This window comes from Chelonia mydas, chromosome 2 (assembly GCF_015237465.2).
Source record: "Chelonia mydas isolate rCheMyd1 chromosome 2, rCheMyd1.pri.v2, whole genome shotgun sequence".
NCBI classification, from domain to species: Eukaryota; Metazoa; Chordata; order Testudines; family Cheloniidae; genus Chelonia; species Chelonia mydas.
The window spans coordinates 42567220-42592152 of record NC_057850.1 but is presented as its reverse complement, the minus strand read 5'-3'; the positions used below and the strand labels follow the sequence as shown (position 1 = coordinate 42592152).

At 42.7% G+C, this 24933-nt stretch overlaps 2 protein-coding genes across 4 annotated transcripts in view; both read right to left on the bottom strand.

The window, feature by feature from the left end:
- The window catches only part of RAD54B (RAD54 homolog B), a 122789-nt gene that overhangs the window by 61298 nt on the left and 36558 nt on the right, over positions 1-24933 (bottom strand). The window lies entirely within an intron of this gene.
- Positions 3417-24161, bottom strand: LOC102930817 (fibrinogen silencer binding protein). The gene is made up of 2 exons (XM_037892287.2): positions 23706-24161; positions 3417-8812 (listed from the first exon to the last, which is right to left on the bottom strand). Exons 1-2 carry the CDS (start codon positions 24074-24076, stop codon positions 8293-8295), a joined length of 891 nt encoding a protein of 296 aa, XP_037748215.1. The 5' UTR covers positions 24077-24161; the 3' UTR covers positions 3417-8292.

The following is a 24933-nucleotide window of genomic DNA, read 5'->3' as shown; positions in this document are numbered from 1 at the left end:
TGAAATGAGATGACACAAGGCAGGGTCTGGAGTTGCAGCTAGTCAGAAGTCTGTGTGGTTGCCCAGACAACTTTCTGGGGCACGCTTCAGGGTTAAAAAGTAAGAATGGTCCAATCAGAGCACCCCAGGGTGCTGCTGCTCTGGCCCCTTTGGGCAGTACTTCTTGCAGCACCTAACTGCCACAATGGTCCTTGGATGTGGCTCTGCATGACTTCCTAGGGGCGATGTGGGAACATCAATTGCTCCAGGTTTCGCTGACCTAGATTCTAGTGCTGTGGATTCTTAAACAGGAAAATAGCAACAGAGATGAAAGAAAATAATTGGCAACACCCCAAGTGAGAAGGCGGGAGAGATGGAGGACAAAAGAAGAGAGAACTATGACAAACAGGATTATCTATAAGCAATACTGCCTTGTCATTTTGTAGATCCCAGTTCTCCCATTTTACCTGGCAACGGCCCTTACAGACAGCAAGTGTATCCCAAAACTTATCTGTACAGTAGCCAAATGCAAGAGTCTGCAGCAAAAGACTGGACCATCTGGTAGTGGTGGGTGAAACTAAGTAGCTGCCTTGTTAGTAGTAGAAACAGGCATTTAAACCTGCCAAGCCCAAAATATTATCATTACCCAAGAGCAGTGACACTTCTGACATGAGGATGAGATTTCATACCTTGGTCATACAAGAACAATGCTCTTGCTCCTTCTGGGCAATAGCAGGTTGCCTTGCCTTTATTACAGCTCTGAATACAATATTTTTAAGAGTTTGTGTAATATTTGACATGACCACGCACTCAGGGAGAAAAACAGCTGGACACAAAGGGAAATTAGGGAGATAATCAATTAATTCAAATCACTCACTGTTGAAAGAGAGAGATTCAATAGCAACTAGAAGTGCCTCCTTGAGAGAAAGCAATTTCAGAAATGCTTCTCCCAGTTTCAGAAGGGACCCCTACAGACATCTGAAAAACTAATGACAAATGTCTGAGGGCTAACAGGCCAGTACTTTGGTTCCCAGCTCAATGTAAAGAGACTGCTTTCTCCTGCAACTGACAATGTCCCTTACCTGAATGATCTGCATATTGCAGCAATTGCAGCAAAATAACCTTCAACCCTCCATATAGAAAGTAGAGGACTTAAGGGAGCATAACTGTGCATCCATCCCTCTCTCTAATATCTAGCAGATGATGGAATGGTCAGCTACTTTGGTGATAGGCACTATAGAAAACCCTAAAATAGAGGGAAAGGTCGATGTCCCAATCTGAGTGTACAAATTTAAGTCCAATTCCTCAAGGATGATAAGGCCATTGTGGAGAAACTAAATGAATTCTTTACATCGGTCTTCACAGCTGAGGATGTGAGGGAGATTCCCAAACCTGTGCCATTCTTTTTAGGTGACAAATCTGAGAAACTGTCACAGATTGGGGTGTCCTTAGAGAAGGTTTTGGAACAAATTGATAAACTAAACAGTAATAAGTCACCAGGACCAGACAGTATTCACCGAAGAGTTATTAAGGAACTCAAATGTGAAATTACAGAACTACTAACTGTAGTTTGTAACATTTAAATTTAAATCAGCTTCTGTACCAAATGACTGGAGGATAGCTAATGTGATGCCAATTTTTAAAAAGAGCTCCAGAGGTGTTCCTTGCAATTACAGGGCGGCAAGCTTGACTTCAGTATCGGGCAAACTGGTTGAAACTATAAAGAACAAAATTGTCAGACACACAGATGAATATAATTTGTTGGGGAAGAATCAATATGTTTTTTTAAAAAGGGAAATCATGCCTCACCAATATACCAGAATTCTTTAAGGGGGTAAACAAGCATGTGGACAAGGGGGATCCAATGGATATAGTGTTCTTAGATTTTCTGAAAGCCTGTGACAAGGTGCCTCACCAAAGGCTCTTAAGCAAAGTAAGCTGTCATGGGATAAGAGGGAAGGTCCTCTCATGGATCAGTAACTGGTTAAAAGATAAAAAACAAAGGGTAGGAATAAATGGTCAGTTTTCAGAATGAAAAGAGGTAAATGGAGTCCCCCAAGGGTCTGTACTGGGACCATCCTATTCAACATATTCATAAATGATCTGCGAAAGGGGGTAAACAGTGAGGTGGCAAAATCTGCAGATGATACAAAACTACTCAAGATAGTTAAGTCCCAAGCAGACTGCGAAGAGCTACAAAAGGATCTCACAAAACTGGGTGACTGGACAACAAAATGGCAGATGAAATTCAATGTAGATAAATGCAAAGTAATGCACATTGGAAAACATAATCCCTACTATACATATAAAATGATGGGATCGAAATTGGCTGTTACCACTCAAGAAAGAGAATTTGCAGTTATTGTGAATAGTTCTCTAAAAACATCCATTCAATGTGCAGCGGCAGTCAAAAAAGCTATCAGAATATTGGGAACCATTGAGAAAGGGATAGATAATAAGATAGAAAATATCATATTGACTCTATATAAATTCATGCTACATCCACATCTTGAATACTGTGTGCAGATGTGGTCGCCATATCTCAAAAAAAGATATATTGGAACTAGAAAAGGTACAGAAAAGAACAAAAATGATTAGGGGTATGAAATGGCTTCCACAGGAGGAGAAATTAATAACACCGGGACTTTTCAGCTTGGAAAAGAGATGACTAAGGGGGGATATGATAGAGATCTATAAAATGTTGTCTGGTGTGGAGAAACTAAATAAGGAAGTGTTATTTACTCCTTCTCAACACAAAAACTAAAGGTCACCAAATGAAATTAATATGCAGCAGGTTTAAAACAAACAAAAGGAAGTATTTTTTCATACAAAGCACAGTCAACCTGTTGAACTCTTTGCCAGAGGATGTTGTGATGGTCAAGACTATAACAGGATAGGTCCATCAAAGGCATATTAGCCAGGATGGCCAGAGATAGTGTCCCTAGCCTCTGTTTGCCAGAAGCTGGGAATGGGTGACAGGATGGATCACTTGACGATTACCTGTTCTGTTCATTCCCTCTGAAGCATCTTGCATAGGCCACTGTCGGAAGACAGGATACTGGGCTAGACCAGAGGCGGGCAAACTATGGCCCGCGGGCCACATCCGGGCCACAGGACTGTCCTGCCCCGCCCCGAGCTCCTGGCCCAGGAGGTTAGTGCCCGGCCCCTACCCTGCTGTCCCTACTCCTGTGCAGCCTCAGCACGCCGCGCTGCCAGCACTCTGGCCCGCCACTCTTGCAAGCTCCCGCTGCTCTGAGTGGCATGGTAAGGGGGCGGAGAGGTTGGATAAGTGGCAGAGGGTCCTTGGAGCAGTCAGGGGACAGGGGGCATTGGATAGGCGTGGAAGTCCCAGAGTGGCTGTCACGGGGTGGAGGTGTGGATAGGGGTCGGGGCAGTTGGGGATGGGGAACAGGGGGTGGTTGGATGTGGTTGAGGTTCTGGGGGGGAGTCAGGGGACGAGGAACGGGGGGGTTGGATAGGCATGGGAGTTCCGTGGGGCTTGTCTGGGGGCAGGGGTGTGGCTAGGGGTCGGGGAAGTCAGTGGACAGAGGTCCCGGAAGGTCAGGGGACAAGGAGCAGGGTGGGGTTGGATGGGTTGGAGGTTCTGATGGGGGCAGTCAGGGGGCAGGAAGTGGGAGAGGGCGGATAGGGGGCAGGGGCCAGGCTGTTTGGGGAGGTACAGCCTTCCCTACCCGGCCTTCCATACAATTTCACACCCCAATGTGGCCCTCAGGCCGAAAAGTCTGCCCACCCCGGGCTAGACGGATCTTTGATCTGACCCAGTATGGCCATTCTTATGTTCTTATTCCTTCTCCAGGAGGAAACACCCCAAGCTACATCCTCCAAAAATCCTACAGTGAAATACCATCTTCATTCAGCTTCCAGGATGTCAAGGCTAGGTGACATGAGCTGGGGAAACTGACTAGTCTCTGGAACAGATGCTCCAGGTGAAGGGCATTTATCAAGGAGGAGAACTTGGTGATACGCCTGTTCTCAAAGATGAAGAGCAACAAAGGAGGCAGTCATATCATTTCTGACATGTCTTATTTTTTCTCCAAAGTCCTGAGTCAAGAGGAAAGGAGAGGAACATTATCACAGTTCCTTGCCTCAATCTCAAGCAAATGAATATATCCCTCAAAATTGGGATTGCAGCTCTTTCCAGGACTTGTTTAGTATGGTTATCTTGCTGGAAGCACACTAATAAACTGTTCGGAGACCCCATGAAGGTGAAGGCTGCACTCGCTCATCCTTGCTAGAGGTACACTTTTCTGCGGCAGACAGGGATAGAGGCACTGGTAAGGTACAGAGACTGGGGAGGGAGAAGGACAGAACATGGTGCTGTGTTTTCCAAGCTGCCTGATCATATATGTTAGTTCAGTTAGGCTGTGTACTGGAACAGAGAAGTTCCTAAGACTGCAGGTCTAGAAGAACTGCCTAAGGGTATGCCTACACACCACACTCCTGATGGCAGTGTGTAGAGTACATAAACTGCATGCCCCCCACAAATGGGTATAAACAACATTCTAGATAATGAGGCACTGTTTAGGCGCATCAAGACATGCCAAAACTCTCTCTCTACATGTCGAAGCAGTGCCTCCAACAGCTATACTGCTATTTTTAGCAGTATAATGTCCTGATGCCTCCCCACTGCCGGAGTCTTTTCATGCAGTGGAGAGGCAGTGGCAAAAAATTCCAGCAGCAGGGAAAGACTCCGGCAGCAGGGAGACAGTGGGGAAAGGCTCCAGCAGCTCCCCATGGCAGTGAAAGTGGGAAGTTGCCAGAGTGGGAAGTTGCCACAGTGAAAGACTCCATCAGTGCGGAAAGGCTCCCTCAGCTTCCCGCTGCATCCCCCTGGCCAGACTTTCACTGCGATATTTAGCTACCCACTGTAGTGTGAACACAGCTTGTTTTTTGCTGCAGTGTAGATATACCTTAAAGCTGCAACATAACAATAGTGAAGGTACACTTTCTAAGAAATGAAAGATGCCCAAGTCTAAGAGGCAGGTAATGCGATGATGCAACCCAGATATGGGTGCTAGAGAAGAAGTGCAGACCCCTAATAATTGGAGGGAGAGAAGCACCAAATGTGGTTGCCTTCTTGATAGACTAAGAGAAGGAAAGGACATCTTCCATGGAAAAAAAAAAATAAAGTACATTTGAAGGAGGATGGCTAAAGGTAGAAGTAAACCCACATGACAAGGTGCAAGCAAACTGCAAAATGACCCAAGAATTGAAAGATCCACCATGATGAAATTAGAAAAAAGGAAACTGGAAATATGAGAAGTCTCTGGATAGAAGATGCCACTAGCACAAAGAAGAAGAGAAAACTCCTTTCTCTTACAAACAGAACAGAAAAAAAACAATCATAATATGGAGTGAGGATGGTGGAGAAAGCGTCTTCATGGGACCTCCATATTCTATTATGTCTTCATCCACTCAACTCTTTTCCTCCCAGAATCTAAAACGCTGAGGAGGTTCTGCCAATTTGGTCTTTGCATCTACCTCTCCATTCCTGGTGAGAAGCCACCTGATGCTGGCAAAGAGTGGAAAGTTGCATGGTTCTGGCCCTCACAGAGATAACATCTGTAGAGAGAGATGTTGAAAGAAATGGACATTTATGTCGAAAAGCTTCCAAAGTCTATGCGGCGGGCTCTGATAACCAGTGTAGAGTGGGTTGTAGTCAAGACAACCGCTGCAACACCATAAGCCCTATTCGACCTCATTCCGGCCTCTGTTGAATGTGGGACCACATCTATGAGAACTTGGAACAAGAACATAGAAACAACTTGGCATCTACCCCATAACACTGGATAAGCAGAATCTAGATTCTCCGGCAAAGCCAGGTATTTCCATGCTATGAGGTAGGCACTGAAAATTTACTTTATGCTGGTTCCCATTCCTCAGAAGCCACATCCTGGATGGTAAAGTACAGCGGGAAGAATGCCTTTTATTTTTTAAAAAGTTTTCAGTCTTGTAGGCTCAGGAAAATGAATGTCCTGTGGAAGTGGTTCCAGCTCTACAAGACATATCAGTATCTTGGAATTGAAGAATGCTGGGGTTGGCCAGGGTGTGTACTGAAATCAAGGCTAGTTATTGGAGGTTAACCCTTCAAGGCATACAAAAGGCACAATAGAGAGAATGGGGCTCTAATCTTAGGCCATGTCTACACTAGTGAACTTACAGTGGCACAGATGTGCCAATGCAGCTGCGCTGCTGTAAGATCGCTCACGTAGCTGCTCTACACGAGATCTCTCCTGTCAACATAAGAAAACCACCTAAATGAGCAGTGACACAGTGCTGTATACATGAGCACTTATGCTGGCAAAACTTATGTCACCCGGTGTGTGTGTTTTTTTCACACACCTGAGCGACATATGTTTTGTCGATATAAGTGTGAGTGTAGACGTGGGCTTAAAGTTCTGCTCTACCCTAAAGTGACTGTAGGGGGGAAAAAACGGTTTGTGGAGTTCCATATTCATTGAATCTCACTGATTTCCATTTCCTCAGGTTGCAAGTAAAAGATTTGTTTCCTCCCCCCCGCACCCCACCCCACCCACTACCTCACATAACTCCACAAACTCATCCTGGGTTCTGACAGTCAAGCTGGTTTCTCTCCATCTCTCACAACAGCATCACAAATAAAGGTTCTTTAGGCTCAGTTAAGCCCTTAATTAAACCTATGCAATCCTGCAGTCTTCAGACTGTGTTATCAGTCACACCTGCGGTTATAAAGATATCCTGAGGGGCCCAGGAGACTGATAAGTAGTAGCAGGGCTTACCTCATCTACTGATGCAGAGCACTGCCCCTCACCCATATGGAGAGACACTGTGTGGGTAGAGAAAGCAGCTGATCTAAAGAGCATTGGTGGATAGAGTCATGAGTGGAAGCAGCCATAGGAGGGAATGGCCTCCTTATTGCTGCTTTTGTCCTCTCTGTGTTGCTGGGGCTCTAGACAGCAGACACAGGTAGAATGATATCTCCTTTGTTTTCTCTCTTTTTCCTTTACCCTGTATTTCATATCCTTTTCTTGTGCTAGAAGTTGGAGGAAGAGAAAATAGTGTTAGAAGAAATACGGAGTCAGAGGATTGAGGCAGGTGCTGCTCCATGATTCCAGAGAGCAGAAGGCAAAGAACCATGAAGAAATGGGCAGTCTGGAGCTTATGTAATAGCTATGATTGACAGGCATTTATTTGCCTCCCTGCTTCCTTGATAGTGGTCATAACAGTATAGGAACTACACTGCAAGCAAGGGATGTTGCTAGAAAGGATAGGAGAATGGATTTATTTTTTGTGTTTGGGATTTTTATTTGTAAATAAATAAAAAAAAGTCATACCACTCACAAAAATTATCCTAGATAATAAAGAATCTTACTTGGATTTTGGGTCACAAATTATTTATGTAGAGAAACTATGGCATTTTGGTAGCTATAGCATAACAGTGATGTTGATCCAAATGCACCTGTATCTGTCTTGGTTGCACATGTATCACAGTAATTATGCACGGAAATGAACAAATTAGATATCTTTCTAGTCACTTGCCAGTGTAATTACCACAGTTGAATACACAATCACAGTAACTGTGCACACAAATTATGCATGCGTGCAGTTCTGAAAATTTAAATGTTGCCTTCAGCATCTCTATTTTGAAATTATCATATGGAAACTTTCATACACTGAATATTATAAAAGGTGTTAAATTTTAAAAAGATGTGTGTTCAACCTTTCCTCAGTTGAGCATTAAAAAATAAAATAATCCAGTCAGTTTCCTATGTTCTCCAAGCTAATATAACACATTAGCAAAATCTCATCATTGCCATAGGCTTTACAAATTTAAAATGAGTGAAAAAGATATATAAAGAAACATGGCCTTTATTTCTTCTCTCTATATATATTTATTAACCTTCAAATAACTTCATAAAGAATATTAAAAAGGATAAGAATTGCTTTAAAAAAAGAATAAAGCATAAAATCAACACCTTTAAGAACACCTGTCTAAATTTTCATTAGCTTGTTCCAGCTCTAATAAAGATCAGTGGAAGATTTCCAAAGGCAGTTTTTTATCTTACACACAGAGCTACAGTATCTGGTTATACTTCAGACTAGAAATATTGAGAAGACTCAAACCTGTGAAAGACATTTGACATTTTTGCTAATGTACATAAACAAAATGGAAAACATGCATTCGTTTTTCAAGGCTAGATTTTGATCCATCCAAATTAACATAAAAAATCATTTTGCTAGGCAAAAAGAATGTATTATAAAGTATCTCAGAGAATAAAACATCTCAGATTATATGACAGAGATCATAAATATTTAAAGACTGTTGTATTCTGGCAGATCACGTCGTAGTCTTATTGCCTTCAGCTTCTCTACTTTGATTTTTGCTTTCAATAGCTCTTCTTCCAGCTGCTGCTTTCTTTTCAAGCCATCCCTCTTTTCTTGGACATAAAGCCCAATTTTTCTTTGATTTTCTAAGATTATCTGATGCTCCTCTTTCAGCATTTGCAACATCTGTGGCTCATACCCACATGCTGGCCTAAAGCGTTCTCCAACCTCGAGCCTAAAAAAATCATCTCTTCTTGGGATGGGAGATGAAGACAACATCATTCTCATATCAACAGAAGACAGTGAAGTTGAAGGAGATCTCTCCATAACATGCACCAATTGGTGTTCTTCTCCTTGTTCTAAGTCCTCACTCTGCTGTGAATCTACAGCCAAGGAAGGAGGAGGTTTGACATCCTCTTCTGGTTCCAACTCCATTGTGACAGGATGGTGATCCAACACTGCTTGTGGGGAACTGGTACCAGCAACCATTTCTTTATCTATATTAGCGCTAAAACATATATATATATATATTAAGTCATTATCTGTAAACAAAAGCCATTATATAAAAAAATAGGAGCAAATTTAATTTGTGATAAATATGGCAATTTCCTGCAATATATCTTGGAAGACCTTACTTTATTAAGGTGAGCTAGGACTATATGCAACTTCCCTAGTGGGGAGACGTGACAGATGTAAGCCCTGGGAAGTATATAGGATTTCAAGAGACTATACTGAGTTGTGCCAAATAAATGTGTACTTTTTGGGACAGAAAGTGTTAAGTGGATTTCCTGAGGAATCCCTAGGGAAAGGCTAATGCAAATTCCACAACTCCAGTTATGCATAAAAAAACCCCCAAAACAGTCTTTCAAAGGTGCACGCTGAGGAGTCTGTTGATTACCTGTCACAGAGGACCAAGATCAGAAGATTGAGCTGTATAAAAAAAAGCAACTGATCTGCCCTATCTCCGTTCTGTATCTAAAATGAAATAACCATCGGGAAAACCCAGTTAGGTGGGTTTAAAAGGACTAAAACTTACCAGAGCCCCTAAGCAGAAATTGGGGGTGACCTCTAGTAACCTTTTTAGCCCAGGTGTAGGTTTTTTTATTGTTTTAATATGTTTTTCCCTATAATGCTTTTACCTTAAGAATAAATATACTTGCTTAGGAGTTGCGAGGTAATTTATAACTGTGGGCAACACACTGGTCAGAAAACAAAGCACAGGCCTTTTAAGGCAGTGTGGCTTGGTAGGGATATCAAAGTGTAAGGCAGGGAACTGTGCAGCCTTAAAAATCCCTGCTCAGGAGGGAGTGAGATGTGGGTCTCCATCCAAGAGGGGGATGGCTGGGAGCCAGAAACCTGTAAGTAGGTGCCTTTGAGGGACAACTGTGGGAGAACAGAGGTGCAGTTATCCTGCAACTGTGACATAGCTAATCAAGAATAATTTGTTTAAAATGTTGCCCCTCTGCCAGATAAAAATACAGGCAAAACCTCACCAGTACACTGACTGGGATTATCTCTCTCATAAAGATAGTCTCTCTCTCACTCTGTCTTCCTCCTTTGGGTATTATATTCTACCATGAAGGAGGCTACATAGATTAGACAGAACCAGCTTGGTGGGCCCTTCTTTTCCCACAGGATAGGTAAAGCAAAAGCTATCAGTGATAAGCAGGCAAGGGAGCAATGCAGGAGAAGAAAGTGAAAGTGACAGAAGCAGGCAACTCTTATGCACTAACAACAGAGTGAGATGGGAGAGAGAGAGAAGAGCATTTAGATTTAAGTGGTCCCCGTTGAAACAGTTTCACTGCCAGCTGATACCTCCTCTCCCCAGCGCCACCCTCATCCACTCCTCCTCTGACTTAGAGTGCTACTCATTTCTGAAAACAGCCCTGGTAGAAAAACATATAAGCCCATCACTTTAGTTTTCAAGGGTTATAGCTCCTATTTTATATGAATAAGTATACAAATTGTATTTTCCTATGTTAATATTAACTAAAGTCTCTTCGCTTAATTTATCTTACAAGAAGTTGATCAAAAGCAAATTTTAAGAGAAAGAAAATTCACAATAAATGGAATCTCAAAATATAAATATTATTTTGTCTGATGAGATTCTTACATAGTGAAATGGAGCAGAGAAAGATTAAATGACTTGCCCAAGACCCGTGAAGAAATCTGTGGCAGACTCAAGAGCTCCGGCTTAATTCCAGACTCTGCCACAGATCTTGGGCAGAGCAAGTAAATTAGATGCTGTTCATTAAATGAAAGTAAATTTAAAAATAGATAAAATATAATACTTTTTAGACAGAGTATAATTACTTTGTGGAACTCACTGCTACTGAATATGGAACAAATAGCTTAATAAGACTGAAAATGATTAAACATTTATATGGATTAGAATAGCATATAAAATTACATTAGCTAGAATAAAAGTTATGAGGGCTAATCCTCCTGTTTCAGGGCATAAAGTATGGTAGTGGAAACCACACCACTTCATACTTAAAATTAATCTGGATGATACACTAGGAACTGTTGGGAACAATCCTGTATTGCCCAGGAAAAGGACTGGAGGATCTAATACATTGGTTCTCAAGCCACCATGTGTGTACCACAGGTGGTATGCATATTGGTTTAAAGGATACTGTCAGAATAAGAACACATTGTAAGTACACTGATTAGAGTTATGAAGTGGAACACAAAGTACTTCGAGTTTAAGATGTGCACATTATCTTTAAGTCACAGAATCTAATATAATAGTTTCCCATCTCTAACCTATATAATTCTAGGATACATTGATCAAAACTTGGTGACTCTCCATTCACTCTGTTTGATAGACATGCAGACACTTCTGCCTCAGATTAGGGCACCTTCTGCCTGTTGAAGAGAAGAGAACAAAGCCCCAAATCAGAGCAGTCCTACACTTGATGAGCAGGCAAGTGCATTTCCAAACTCTAATGGAAGTTTTGTGTGTTCCTCTGAAGCATCAGGCATTGGCTAATATCAGAGACTGGATCTCAGTCTAGACTTTCTGTTCTGACAATTACTATAATTCTGTAAAAGTACATAAGAACGGCCACACTGGGTCAGAACCATGGTCCATCTCGCCCAGCATCCTGTCTTCTGACAGCGTCCAGTACCAGATGAAATTTACTGCGTGCTCCATCCTCAGTCATCTAATCCCAGTTTCTGACAGAGGTTTAGAGCATGCGGCTGCTTCTCTGACCCTCCTAGTTAATAGCCATTGATGGATCTATCCTCCATGAATTTATCTAATTCTTTTATTCAGTTATACTTTTGGCCTTCACAACATCCCCTGGTAATGAGTTCCACAGGTTAACTGTGCACTGTGTGAAGAAGCACTTTATTTCATGTGTTTTTAACTTGCTGCCTATTAATGTCATTGGGTGACCCCAGTTCTTGTGTTATGTGAAGGGGTAAATAACACTTCCCTATTCACTTTCTCCACATCGTTCATGATTTTATAGACTGCTATTATATCCTCCCTTAGTCATCTCTTTTTCTAAGATGAGCAGTTTCAACCTTTTTTATCTCTGGTCCCCAACAAAAAAAAAAAAAAGCTGTTCCATACCCCTAATTATTTTTGTTGCTTTTTGCAGTATTTTTTTGAATTCTAGTATATCTTAGTTTTTTTAGATGGATTTACTAGAACTGCACACTGTACTCACAGATTTATATAGTGGCATGATGATATTTTGGGTCTTCTTATCTATCCCCTTCCTAATGGTTCCTAACACTCTGTTAGCTTTTTTGACTGCTGCTGCATATTGAGCAGATGTATTCAGAGAAGTAGCCACAACTATACCAAGATCTCCTTCTTAAGAGATAACTAATTTAGACCCCAATATTTTGGCTGTACAGTTGGGATTATGTTTTCCAATGTGTATTACTTTGCATTTATCAACATTGAATTTCATCTGCCATTTCGTTGCCCAATCACCCAGTTTTGTGAGATCCCTTTGTAACTCTTCAGAGTCTGCTTTGGACTTAGCTATCTTGAGTAATTTTGGACCATCTGAAATGTTGCCACCTCATTGTTATTCCCTTTTCCCAGATCATTTATGAATATGTTAAACAGCACTGGTCCCAGTACCGATCCTTGGGAGACCCTGCTATTTACCTCTTTCCACCCCGAAAAGTGACCATTTATTCCTACCCTTTGTTTCCTATTTTTAAACCAGTTACTAATCCATGAGAGGACCCTCCCTCTTATTCATGACTGCTTAGTTTGCTTAAGAGCCTTTGGTGAGGGACCTTGTCAAAGGATTTCTGAAAATCCAAATACACTATATCCACTAGATCACTCTTGTCCACGTTTGTTGACCCCCTCAAAGAATTCTAATAGTTTGGTGAGGCACGACTTCTCTTTACAAAAGTCATGTTGACTCTTCCCCAACTTATTATGTTCATCCATGTGTCAGATAATTCTGTTCTTTACTATAGCTTCAACCAATTTGCCGGGTACTGAAGTCAGGCTTACTGGCCTGTAATTGCCAGGATCACCACTGGAGCCTTTTTTTAAAAAAAGGTGTCACATTAGCCATCTGCCAGTTATCTGGGACAGAAGCTGATTTAAATGATAGGTTACAGACCACAGTTTGTAGTTCTGCAATTTCACATTTGAGTTCCTTCAGAACTCTTGGGTGAATACCACCTTGTCCTGGTGACTTATTACTGTTTAATTTATCAATTTGTTCCAAACCCTTCTCTATTGACACCTCAACCCAGAACAGTTCCTCAGATTTGTCACCTAAAAAGAATGTCTCATGTGTGAGAATCTCCCTCTTATCCTCTGCAGTGAAGACAAATGCAAAGAGTTCATTCAGTTTCTCTGCAATGGCCTTGTCTTCTCTGAGTGTTCCTTTAGCAGCTCAATTGTCCAGTTGCCATACTGATTGTTTGGCAGGCTTCCTGCTTCAGATGTACGTAACAGCAAAAATGGTTTTAGTTTTTGTGTCTTTTGTTAGTTGCTCTTCAAAATTCTCTTTTGGCCTGCCTAAGCACACTTTTACACTTGACTTGCCAGAGTTTATGTTCCTTTCTATTTTCATCACTAGGATTTGACTTCCAATTTCTAAAAGATGCCTTTTTGTCTCTAACCACCTCTTTTACTCTATTGTTTAGCCATGATGGCTGGGGGGGGGGGGGGTCATCTTGTAGTTTGTTTTTATTGGGGGTACACATTTAATTTGAGCCTCTATTACGGTGTTTTAAAAAACTTTCCATGCAGCTTGCAGCCATTTAACTTGTGACTGTTCGTTATAACTAGCCTCCCCATTTTTATGTAGCTCCGAAGTTAAATGCTACTGTGGTTAATTTCTCTGGTATTTTTCCCCTTAAAAGGATGTTAAACTTAATTACATTATGGTCACTATTACTGAGTGGTTCAGGTACAGTAAAAGCTGTTTTATCTGGCATGTTGGGGGAATGGGGGGTGCAGGTAAGTGAAAAATGCCGGTTAAGTAAGAGGGAGGGAGTTTGGGTGCGGGAGGGGGTTTGGTGCGGAGGAGGGGATGCAGGATGCCAGATCCGGGGGCCGCTCACTTCAGGCGGCTCCTGCAAGCTGTGACCTGTCCCGGCTGCTCCTAAAAACGGAGGTGCAGCAAGCAGCTCTGCGCGCCGCCTTCACCCACAGGAGCTGCCCCTCCAGTTCCCATTGGCCACGGTTCCCAGCCAATGGGAGCTGCATTGCTAACACTTGGGGTGAGGTAGCGCAGAGAGCCGTCTGTCGCGCGTCCGCCTAGGAGCAGCCGGGACAGGTCGCCGCTTGCGGGGACCCACCCGAGGTGAGTGGCTCCTGGATCCAGCACTATGCATCCCCTCCCGCACCCCAAGCCCCCTCCCGCACCCAAACTCCCTCCCAGAGCCCACGCTCCAAACCCCTTCCTGTACCCCAACCCCTTGTGAGCTCTGCACCAACCGGACTATAAACCAGAATTTTAATGAAGCTCAAATCCCGGTTTATAGAGCTTTCCGGTTGGTGAAGTGCCAGATAAAACAGCTTTTATTGTATTATCACTTTCTGGGCCAGATCCATTTAGGATTAAATCAATAACTGCCCATCCCCTTGTGGATTCCAGGACTAGCTGCTCAAAGAAGTCGTCATTAATGGTATCTAGAAATTTTCTCTCTGCATCCCGTCCTGAGGTGACATGCTTCCAGTCAATATGAGGATAGTTGAAATCTCCCCTTATTTTGAGTTTTAACTGTTCTGTTTTTGAAGACTTTCTAACCTCCAGGAGTACTTCTCAATCACAATAACCATCCTGGCTAGGCGGTGGTATGTTCCTCCTGCTATACTCATTATTCAAGCATGGAATTTCTATCCATAGAGATTCTACAGTATTGTTTGATTCATTCAAGATTTTTACTATATTTGACTCCATGCTTTCTTTCACATGTAGTGCCACTCCCCCACCAGCACAATCTACTCTGTCGTTCCTATATATTTTGTACCGATATTCCTGCATCCCACGGATTATCATAATTCCACCAAGTTTCTGTGATGACTATTATATCAATAGCCTTATTTAATACCAGGCAGTCAGGTTCACTCGTCTTAGCTTTTTAACTTCTTGCATTAATATACAAACAATTTTAAATTTTGTCAATATTTAGTTGTTTGCCTTCATGTGATGTAACTGAAAGGCACTCTTTTTCATTTAACTGTTTCTCTTCAGATCCTACCTGTACTTTATCAACTTCTATCCTCTTCTCTTTACTAGGTTTTAAAGCATTCCCTTTAATAAATCCTCCCCTAAGGGGTGTGTCTGTCTGAACCATGTGTTCTTCCACATCTGTCAGCTTTCTTAATTTTAAAACTCTTCTTTTTTTTACATTCCAGAAATCTGGTTCCATTTTGGTTTAGGTGGAGCTCATCCTACCTGTATAGAGCCTCCTTTCCCAAAAGATTCTCCAGTTCCTAAAAAACCCAACTCCCTCCTCCAAACTCCATCACCTCATCCACATACTGAGACCCTGCAGTTCTATTTGTTTAACTAGCCCTGCATGTGGAACTGCAAGCATTTCAGAGAATGCTACTAATGGGTCCTGGACTTTAATCTCCTACCTAGCAGCCTGAATTTGGCCTTTAGGACCTCTCTCCTACCTTTCCCTATGTTCCTGGTACCTACGTGCTCCCCAGCACTGCACAGAAGTCTGTCTAGATGTCTTGTGAGGTCTTCAGACCTGGCAAGTTATTCACCACATGGTTCTCCCAGTCATCATAAATCCAACTATCTATATTTTTAATAACTAAATCCCCCATTACAATTACCTGTCTTTTCCTAATAACAGGGTCCCCTCCCACAGAGAGGTATCCTCAGTGTGAGAAGATACCAGGACATCATCTGGAAGGAAGGTTCCAACTATGGGATTGTTTCCCTCTGCTCCAGCTTGATGTTCTCCTTCCCTGAGATTTCATCCTCCTCAACTGACAGATGAAGGGGTGGGACCACTCTACTGCATGCCAGAAAGTCTCATCTATGTACCTCTGTCTCCCTTAGCTCCTCCAATTAAGCCATTCTGGTCTGAAGAGCCCAGGCATGAACTTTATGGGCCATGAGTCACTTGCACCAAATGCACACATTTGCTACCTACCCACAAGGAAGTAATCATACATGCTGCATTAAATGAAATAAACTGGAGAGTCCCCCACTCTGCTGGACTTCTGCCTGCATTATTTTTTCTCTTGAAGTGTGTGTGTGTCTGTCTGTGTGACCTGTGTAGCTGTAAGGTAGCAAGAGAGTCATAGCACGGAGTACAGGTGGGAAATCACAGTCAGGGAGGAGGAAGGCTGGCCAGCCAAGAAAGTTAAGAAGTACAAGAATTAGGACCCATGCACTCTTAATTGCCCCCCTAGTGCATATGCATTATGATATAGTTTTTAATTACATGATTACAAATTATTTTTTTCCCACAGGACCCCTCTCTTCTTCAGTGCATAGGATGGATGATGCTTACTTAATGATCAGCTATTCAATATTTTGGTTATCCTCCTTGCTGAATGTGTGACCCTAGGCCATATTTACTGCACACTTTTAAAATCCTGCTCTGAAGACAGAATTATTAACTTCCTTATGGACTTTTCTATGGTGCTTATCTCTACAGAATCTGAATGCTTCACAGATATTAATGAATTTATTTTCAAAACACTCCCATGAAAGTGGTATTACAGTATTATTATTCCCATTTTAGAGATGAGGATCTGCCTAGAGTCCTGTGTGGCTACACAAATGTGTACGTGCATCCGATCCGCAAAAATTATCTGTGGATATCCGTGGATTTGCATGGCTCTACACGGGGGGCTGGGCTGAGGCTCCGAGGCATCCCCCTGCAAAAGCCCAGTCGGCGAGAGCCATGTGGGCTGCTGTGGGGAGCCCCGTGCGGAGTCGCGGACCCTCCACCTGCCCTCGACTGGGGGGGAAGATGGCTGGGAGCTACTCTCAGCCCCTCCACCACGGGCAAGTGGAGGGTCCACCGCGGCTCCCCACGGCTCCCCGGCTGGGCTAAACACTGGCCTGGCGAGGGGGTGGGGGGAGCCTGTGGAGCTGCCCCGGGGCTGCCAGGCCCCCTGCCCAGGGCAGGAGGAGGGTCTGCCGCGGCTCCCTGCAGCTCTCCACCTGGGCTCCACACTGGCCTGGCCGGGGGAGGGGGAAGACCTGTGGAGCTGCCCGGGGGCTGCTCGGGCCCCCCACCCAGGGCAGGTGGAGGATCCGCCGCAGCTCCCCACGCAGCTCTTACCATGGCCAGACTGCGGCTTTGAGCCACCCCCCTTCCCTGCCGGTTCTGGGTCAGGGAGAGCTGCACTGGCAGCTGTGGGGAGCCACAGCCCCCCACTCCCCACCCAGTGTCCCTGCCCCTCCGCCAAATGTCCCATCCCCCCACCCAGTGTCCCTGCCCCCCAGCCTCTCCGCTCAGTGTCCCTGAGGATCCGTGCCATGGTTCCTCACAGCTGCCCACCCGGCTCTTACAGTCAGAGCCCTGAGCGGATACAAAATTTGTATCCGCATCCGCTGTACGCAGAAAGGGTCCACGGATATAAAGTGGATACCTGCGGATTTGCAGGGCTCTAGATCTGAGGCTGTCAAGATTCCTTCCCCACTCTGAACTCTAGGGTACAGACCTGCATGAAAAACCCCCTAAGCTTATTTTTACCAGCTTAGGTTAAAACTTCCCCAAGGTATAAACTATTTTACCTTTTGTCCCTGGACTTTATTGCTGCCACCACTAAGCGTCTAACAGATATAACAGGGAAAGAGCCCACTTGGAAACGTCTTTCCCCCCAAAATCCCCCCAAGCCCTACACCCCCTTTCCTGGAGAAGGCTTGAGAAAAATCCTCACCAATTTGCATAGGTGAACACAGACTCAAACCCTTGGATCTTAAGAACAATGAAAAAGCAATCAGGTTCTTAAAAGAAGAATTTTAATTAAAGAAAAGGTAAAAGAATCACCTCTGTAAAATCAGGATGGTAAATACCTTACAGGGTAATCAGATTCAAAACATAGAGAATCCCCCTAGGCAAAACCTTCAGTTACAAAAAGACACAAAAACAGGAATATACATTCCATTCAGCACAACTTATTCTATCAGCCATTTAAACAAAACAGAATCTAACTCATATCTAACTAGATTGCTTATTAACTATTTACAGGAGTTCTGACCTGCATTCCTGCTCTGGTCCTGGCAAAAGACAACACAGACAGAGAGAGAGAACCCTCTGTTTTCCGCCCTCCAGCTTTGAAAGTATCTTGTCTCCTCATTGGTCATTTTGGTCAGGTGCCAGCGAGGTTATCTTTAGCTTCTTAACCCTTTACAGGAGAAAAGGTTTTTCCTCTGGCCAGGAGGGATTTAAAGGTGGTTAGCCTTCCCTTTATATTTATGACAGAGGCACAGAGAGATTAAGGTCAAAAGTGTCCACTAATTTCGGATGCCCAATTTGAGGGCCTATGGCCTCTTTTTTTTTTTTTTAAACAGAACTTAGCATTAATTTTATAGCACTTTATTTCTTTAAAGCACAGCTCTTGTCTTCAGTTTCAGCTTGAGTGTTCTGCACTTCTGTAAATCTAGCCCCACATTTCTCAACTTGGGCACCCAGAAAATTAGGAACACATAGGCTATGTCTACACTAGAGACCCTACAGTGTCACAGCTGTACCAATGCAGCTGCTCCACTGTAAGATCTCTACTGTACTTGCTCTATGCTGATGGGAGAGCTCTCCCATCAACATAATTAAGCCACCTGCAATGAGCGGTGGTAGCTATGTTGGCAGGAGCGCTGTGCACAATACCACTTATGCCGGTGACACTTACGTCGCTCAGAGATATGTTTTTTTCACACTCTTGAGCAACATAAATTTTGACAACATCAGTGGTAGCGTAGACATGACCATAGTTACTGGCAACCTGTGAAAAATTTAGTTTAAGTGAGTTGCCTAGCATCACATAAGATCCACAAAGGGACTTAGATGCTTAAATCCCAGTTTTAGGCATCACTGCAATCCACAGTTCCCTGTCTCAGCTGCTGCGTAATTCCATAGGCATCAAAACTCACTCAATGAATAACTTTTTTACGGTAGATGCCTATGTTTTCTCACTTTGAGCATGTACACTGCAGCCTCACTCTAGAAGTCCAGAAATCTAGCTCATGCCTAAGCCCCAGCAAAATCCACAAAGTAAGGGAAATGAGGTAGTGCCCTACCTATCTTCCCTATGCAACCCAAACAGGGGAACTAGACACCCTGGGTCACCTATCTGTCAGGTGGGTGCCCTAACCACCAAGCTATAGAGTTAGTCTCGCTCTCTCACTCTGCCCCAATGACTCTAATTATTTACCCAAAGTGGAGGAACAGATTCTATAGAAGAGACTGAGGAAGCCCCACATCAGAATATTCCATATGTCTGTGGTTATGGTACTCTCCTAAGAGGTAGGAGACCCCTGCTCAAATCCTTTCTTCCCATCATACATAAGAGGGAATTGAACCCTGGTTTCCCACATCCTGGGTGAGTGCTCTAACCACTGAGCTAAAAGTCATAAAGGAGACACATCCACCTCCTTCTCCATTTTTTTGCTTAGGCAACTAAACTGCCTGACTCCAAGAAAGGGACTTCTGGCTGTAGAATGCAGAGATAGGCACCTAGATCTCAACTACAGGGAGGTGCCTAACTTCATGAGAGGGGAAGGCTTAGGACACACCCTTCTTGCCAGCATCTCCCATTAGCTAACTTAGGCAACTCCCTGTCTAGTGTGCGGGCTTTTGTGGATCCCATTCTTAGGCACCTATTTCTCCCTATGCATTGTATAGGGAGCACAGACACCTAATTCAGGCTTTGTGGATCCCAGTGATGATAGTGGTTTTCTAGGAACCTGAAAGTGAAGCATTGCAATGCTGAGTGTCACAACACCTAAATCCCTGTGTGGATCAGGGTCTCTGTGGCAGAGGCAGGAATAGAACCCAGTTTTCAAATGCCTTAACCATGAGACCATCCTTTCTCTTCACGCAAGACCCTGCCTCATTCACTACACACCTTTCAGCTCGTACAACAAATGAGGCCCGGGGCCTACTGACAACTGCTTCATTCAATACACAGCCCAGATTAATTCCTTAAGCAGTGTACATCTTGTGCACTGAATGAGGCAGGGGTCCTGTGGGAAAAATAATATGTGATCACGTAATTGAAGACTGTATTATAATACATACACAAAAGGGGGACAATTAAGGTTGCATGGGCCTTAATTCTTTTACTTCCTAACTTTTGAGTGCTTGACTTTACAACCTTAACATTCTTTTTGTATGCAATTTACTATATTTTTAAAAAAGTAAACTAAAAAAATAAAATTCCAGCATGTGAAACAATACTGCCACCCACATTGTTCACCACTAGGGCTGGAACTCTTCGATCCACAGTACAGACCTCTGCCATTTGAGTTAACCGAGTAAATGATAGTCACAGTAGGTTCTCATCCTGTACGTGGGCTAGTCATTAGGAAGAGATAAAGCAAACGTTTTGCCAGACAGTTTCACAGATATTTCCTGATAGCAGAAGAATGCTGAAATGCTGGAATTTTTTGTTATTTCAGATTCTAAGGAGAGTGTAGTCTAGTGGTTACAGATCTTTCTGTCCCATTCCCATTCTCCCCTAGCAAGTCTGATCTTCTCTGTTCCTAGCCCTTCTTCACCCTGCCCCTGGGTAATTGTCCTCAGTCACAGTCTTTCCTCCACTCCCTTTCTCCATGCCCCAGTCTCTCAACCTCCCCACCCCTTCCTCCCAGTCTCTCCTACCATCCCCAGCCATCCCTCAGGTCTAGCTTCTCACTCCTCTGCATTTTATCCAGAAACCTTCATCCTCCTCCTCCTTGCTATCTGGGTGCCAGCAGGCAAAGTACTGAGAGCATACAAAACTAAGTTTCTGTTCCATCCCCGATAGCTCTGAAGAGCAACTGCACAGAAAGTCCTGCTCAGCCCCTGCAGCTTCAGGATGGAGCGTGCCCAGATAGAATTGTCAGAGTATTAAGCTGCCACATGGTAACAAGCCTCTATTGAATATGTGCAAACAGATTTTCAGGGGATCCTAATTGAGCCTAATTTGGATGGATTTTCATAAGGATGGCAAAAGGCACATCACTGACACCAGGGCGACCATTCTGCTTTAAAGCATGGAGGCAGTAGAGCTTCTTAATGAAAATTATTATTTGTACATTAGGTACTGTACAAACACAGAATTAAAAAAAATCAGCCCAAGGCTAGCACTTGGTATGGAAACTTTCAACCCAAATTATTAAAGTTTGGCAAAGTTATAAGCAATTGAAAACAGGTCTTAAAATGAGAAGTGTTGGGCAATCCTAATTATAGGTGTTGTTTCCTGCTTCACTTATAATAAATATAGTACCTCATTCCCTCTCACTTCACCCAGAAACTTCACTCTCTCTTGAGCCTCTTGTGCCCTCCAACCAGTAATGTTTCTCTCCCCAAGCAAGCACAGAGCATCATGCTCCATTCCCACTGCCAAGTACTACTGACAGTCTCTTCTCCACTGCTGGCTACATGCTGTTTTTCTTCCTGCCATAGCCTCAGCTCCTATTGTGGCCTTCCTCACCCTTCCTTGCTGTTCCTAGCCTGAGGCAAGGGGTGGAAACAAGTATCAGGAGAAGCAGGTCAAGCTAAAGAGAAAGAGAGGCTCCCAGAAAGGGGAGGTGAGGTTGACTGGGAGTTGATACGGTCTAGAACAGCCCAATGGTGAGAAATCTACACTGATCCACTACAGTGGACCCCACCAAGAAACTAGCAAAATGCTAAGCCTTCATGTGACTCAGACCTGTGGATTATTTCTCGTTAAAAGAACAGGAGTACTTGTGGCACCTTAGAGACTAACAAATTTATTAGAGCATAAGCTTTCTTGGGCTACTCTAAACCTATTTCTAGTTAGTTTCTTAAGAGCTAAACAACAGTAAGATAGAAGGTGAAAACAGAAAGAAGGAACTGTAATAAGAGAAGCTCTTCTTTGGCAGTTATAATGGGACTCCTGCCAACTCCACTGAAAGAAAGGGAAATAACAGTTACCATAATGGGGGTGGTATTTATAACCCTGAGGCACCCATGATTCACAGGTTTTGTTTAATTAAATTAAATTAAGGTAAGAATTTCTTACCAGATACCAGGTGACATTAGGACTTTGTCACCTACTTATATATACCTCCAAAAACTAAGTCATGTTCTAATGGGTTAAAACTGGTTATGTTTGGGGGGGGGGGGTGTAATTCAGGGTTAAAATGAAGGAATACAAAATAATAGTGCATTTTGCATAAATTATTTAAAAGTATTTCTCCAATACTTAGTGCACCAACTGGTATATTAGGGGAAATCATTTTGGGCCCCAATTCACTGTTCTCAGAGTCCTAACAGATTTCAAATATGTTTGAGTTGCAGGAGTCAAATTATGAAGATCACTGGCTCTTGAATATGCTGTGCATGAAAAGCACCATTACTGTATACAAGTCCCGGTAACATCTATAATTCTCAGACTAATTTTTTCATTACAGGAGGTGGTGATCAAAACATCATTTTATACCTAATTAAAAAGGCTGTTTTGTTTTTTTATAAGATCTTTTGAATTTTACCTATATGGGCATTCACCAGTAGCAACTAGGCTGCACTGCTTTTACAGATTTCTTTACAACAAAGCCCCACAAGAGCATGTTATTTTTTTTTTTTTTTAAGAGCATCTGGCACGTTAGGATTTAGACAATTGTTACCATTCAGTTCAGTCATTGGCACCATGAATCAAACTTCCCATGTGTGCACATGCCAGCTTCCCTTAGAACACTTAGCTGTTGCACCAACCAACTATAAGTAGTATCTGATTAATGGGAAGCCAACTTCACATATTATTTTGATCTGTTAGTGAAAATAATGTAAAAATGTAGCTTTATCATGTTTACTTTTATCCTTGTTAGTTTAAAATATCTACATCCAGAGGAAGCAAAATCTGACCCTGGCAGTTTCTGATCCTGAAAAGATCAATACTGTACCAGTAGAGTGTGTTGCAAGTCTGATCTGAGGGGCATTATAGCAGCTGTGGGGAGAAGCTTGCCCACTGCCTGCTTGTACTATGTCTGATTCAAATCTAGACAGTCTCTTACTTCATGGAGCACTAAAGAACTACAAAAGAGAAAACTTCTGATTCTGTAGCTCCTCAATCTCTGTCTATATGCTTCCAAACTGCCTAGCATACAATACATGTATTGTTATTTACAGTTTATTTTGCAGTTAGCTTTGCTCTGGTTTCAGAAAATGTCAGCAAGTGAAGGAAAGGTAATCTGTAAAAATCTATTTGTATTGTTAAAGGCACTTTACTGTATGGAGACAAAGTACTTAAGATCTGGATTCAATTAAAACATATTCAATATTTGCCTAATAGAATAATTTATGATACAGACAAGGTATACGAAATAGATTTCTTTGTTCCCTGAACTTTATATGGATCTTATGTAAACTGGTAATAGTTTTATATGCAGCAAGATGACTGCAGTATTACCTTAAATGGAGGAGAATAGCCATCACTTCTTCGGTGTTTGAATAATCTGCCTATTAAAAGGTGAGGGAGGGGTAGAGGTTGGAGCTACTATTTCTCTGTGATTCCCTCTTAACCCTCACCTTCCAGAATATGACACAAGACACTGAAACAAGCTTTGAAACACAGCTGAAAATAGAATGCAATGTTAAGTCACCATAAAACAAAGGAAATAGTATCTTGCTATTGTTTCCAATCCTTTTCAGCTCTGTTGTGGGTATTTGCTTTAGGACACTGAACTCAAGTTAAGAATAAGACGTATAGAGTAGGTAGGAGGCGCTATAATTTTAATTTAATAACAAAGTAAAATGAATCTCACCTTTGTAAACTGCTCCTGTCTCTTAAACACACACTGGAAATCTGTGGAATCATCTCCACAACTTTCTTGGTTGGCTCAGAAATGCTGCTTTTATAATCTGAATGGGTCTCCTTTTGCTGCAATAGCTCCTGTTTGGCATATTCTTTGAGCCTCTTGTACAGCGTGCGCAGGCCCTGTGCAGTACGAGGAGGACGATCTACTCCGATGGCATTGTAGTTATCGGCTATGATATCCCAGCATTTGTTTTTTTCCACTATTACTGAATGCTTATTGGTATGTTCTTCAAGAATTTTAACATACGGCTTCACAAGTTTTAGCAAATCAAGCTTTTCAGATAAGGTAAAATTAGAAGATCTGGCCTTCCCAACCATTGTTATCTCTGAATTAAGGAGGCAGTTTTTGAAACCACCATGCAGTCCCTAGCTCTGCTCAGCTCTTTTTCACAAACAGAAAAAGATCAGGCTTAACTAGGCTAGTCTCATTTAGGCCCACGCCTACAAGGGAGGGTTTATTAAAATTCCTTCAGCTTAAGCTGACGCAGGTTCAGGAAATCTGCTTAAGCCAAGCCTGACCTACATAAGGCTTCAGACTGAAGACGACGGGAAGAAACAAGCAAAATACACTTTAGTATGAAGGGACCAGACACACAGGATTTAAAAACAGAAAGGTTTAAAGATAAGCACGTTACCCAGCTGAAATTTAACCAATTTAGCTTGAGTAAAAAGCTCTCACAGATCTCTAGCTGAAAAGCTGAAACTGCTCTGAGATTTTAAATTTAATATTGTCAAAAAAGCAACAATTGTTTTGTGTAATTTATTGATTGTTGAAATGAAACACAACAGCAGAAGAGATAAAAACTAGAGAGATAAGTGTGGCGTGTGTAGAGAGATCCCTAACAGAGCCCCTGATCACTGTTCCCCAGCTGCTGTTCGCTCTTACAGCATTTGCATAATGCTAGTCCTGCTGTCAATCAGGAATTGCATATCCTCTAGCTAGTTAGGTTACACTCAGACTCAGACTTCACAGTAAAGCTAAGCTTCTCCTGCATTTTGCAGGCTGCTTTAGCTACCTACACACAGGCGTTTTAAAGAAGCAGTCTGTTAATGATAAAACATTTATCTAGAGCAAAAACAAAAAAGAGATATACATGAACAATGAATTGTCCTTTAGCTTCTGCCTGCAGCTGTGCCCTGCTAAAACATGCCTGTCCTGTAATGTGTATGTCATC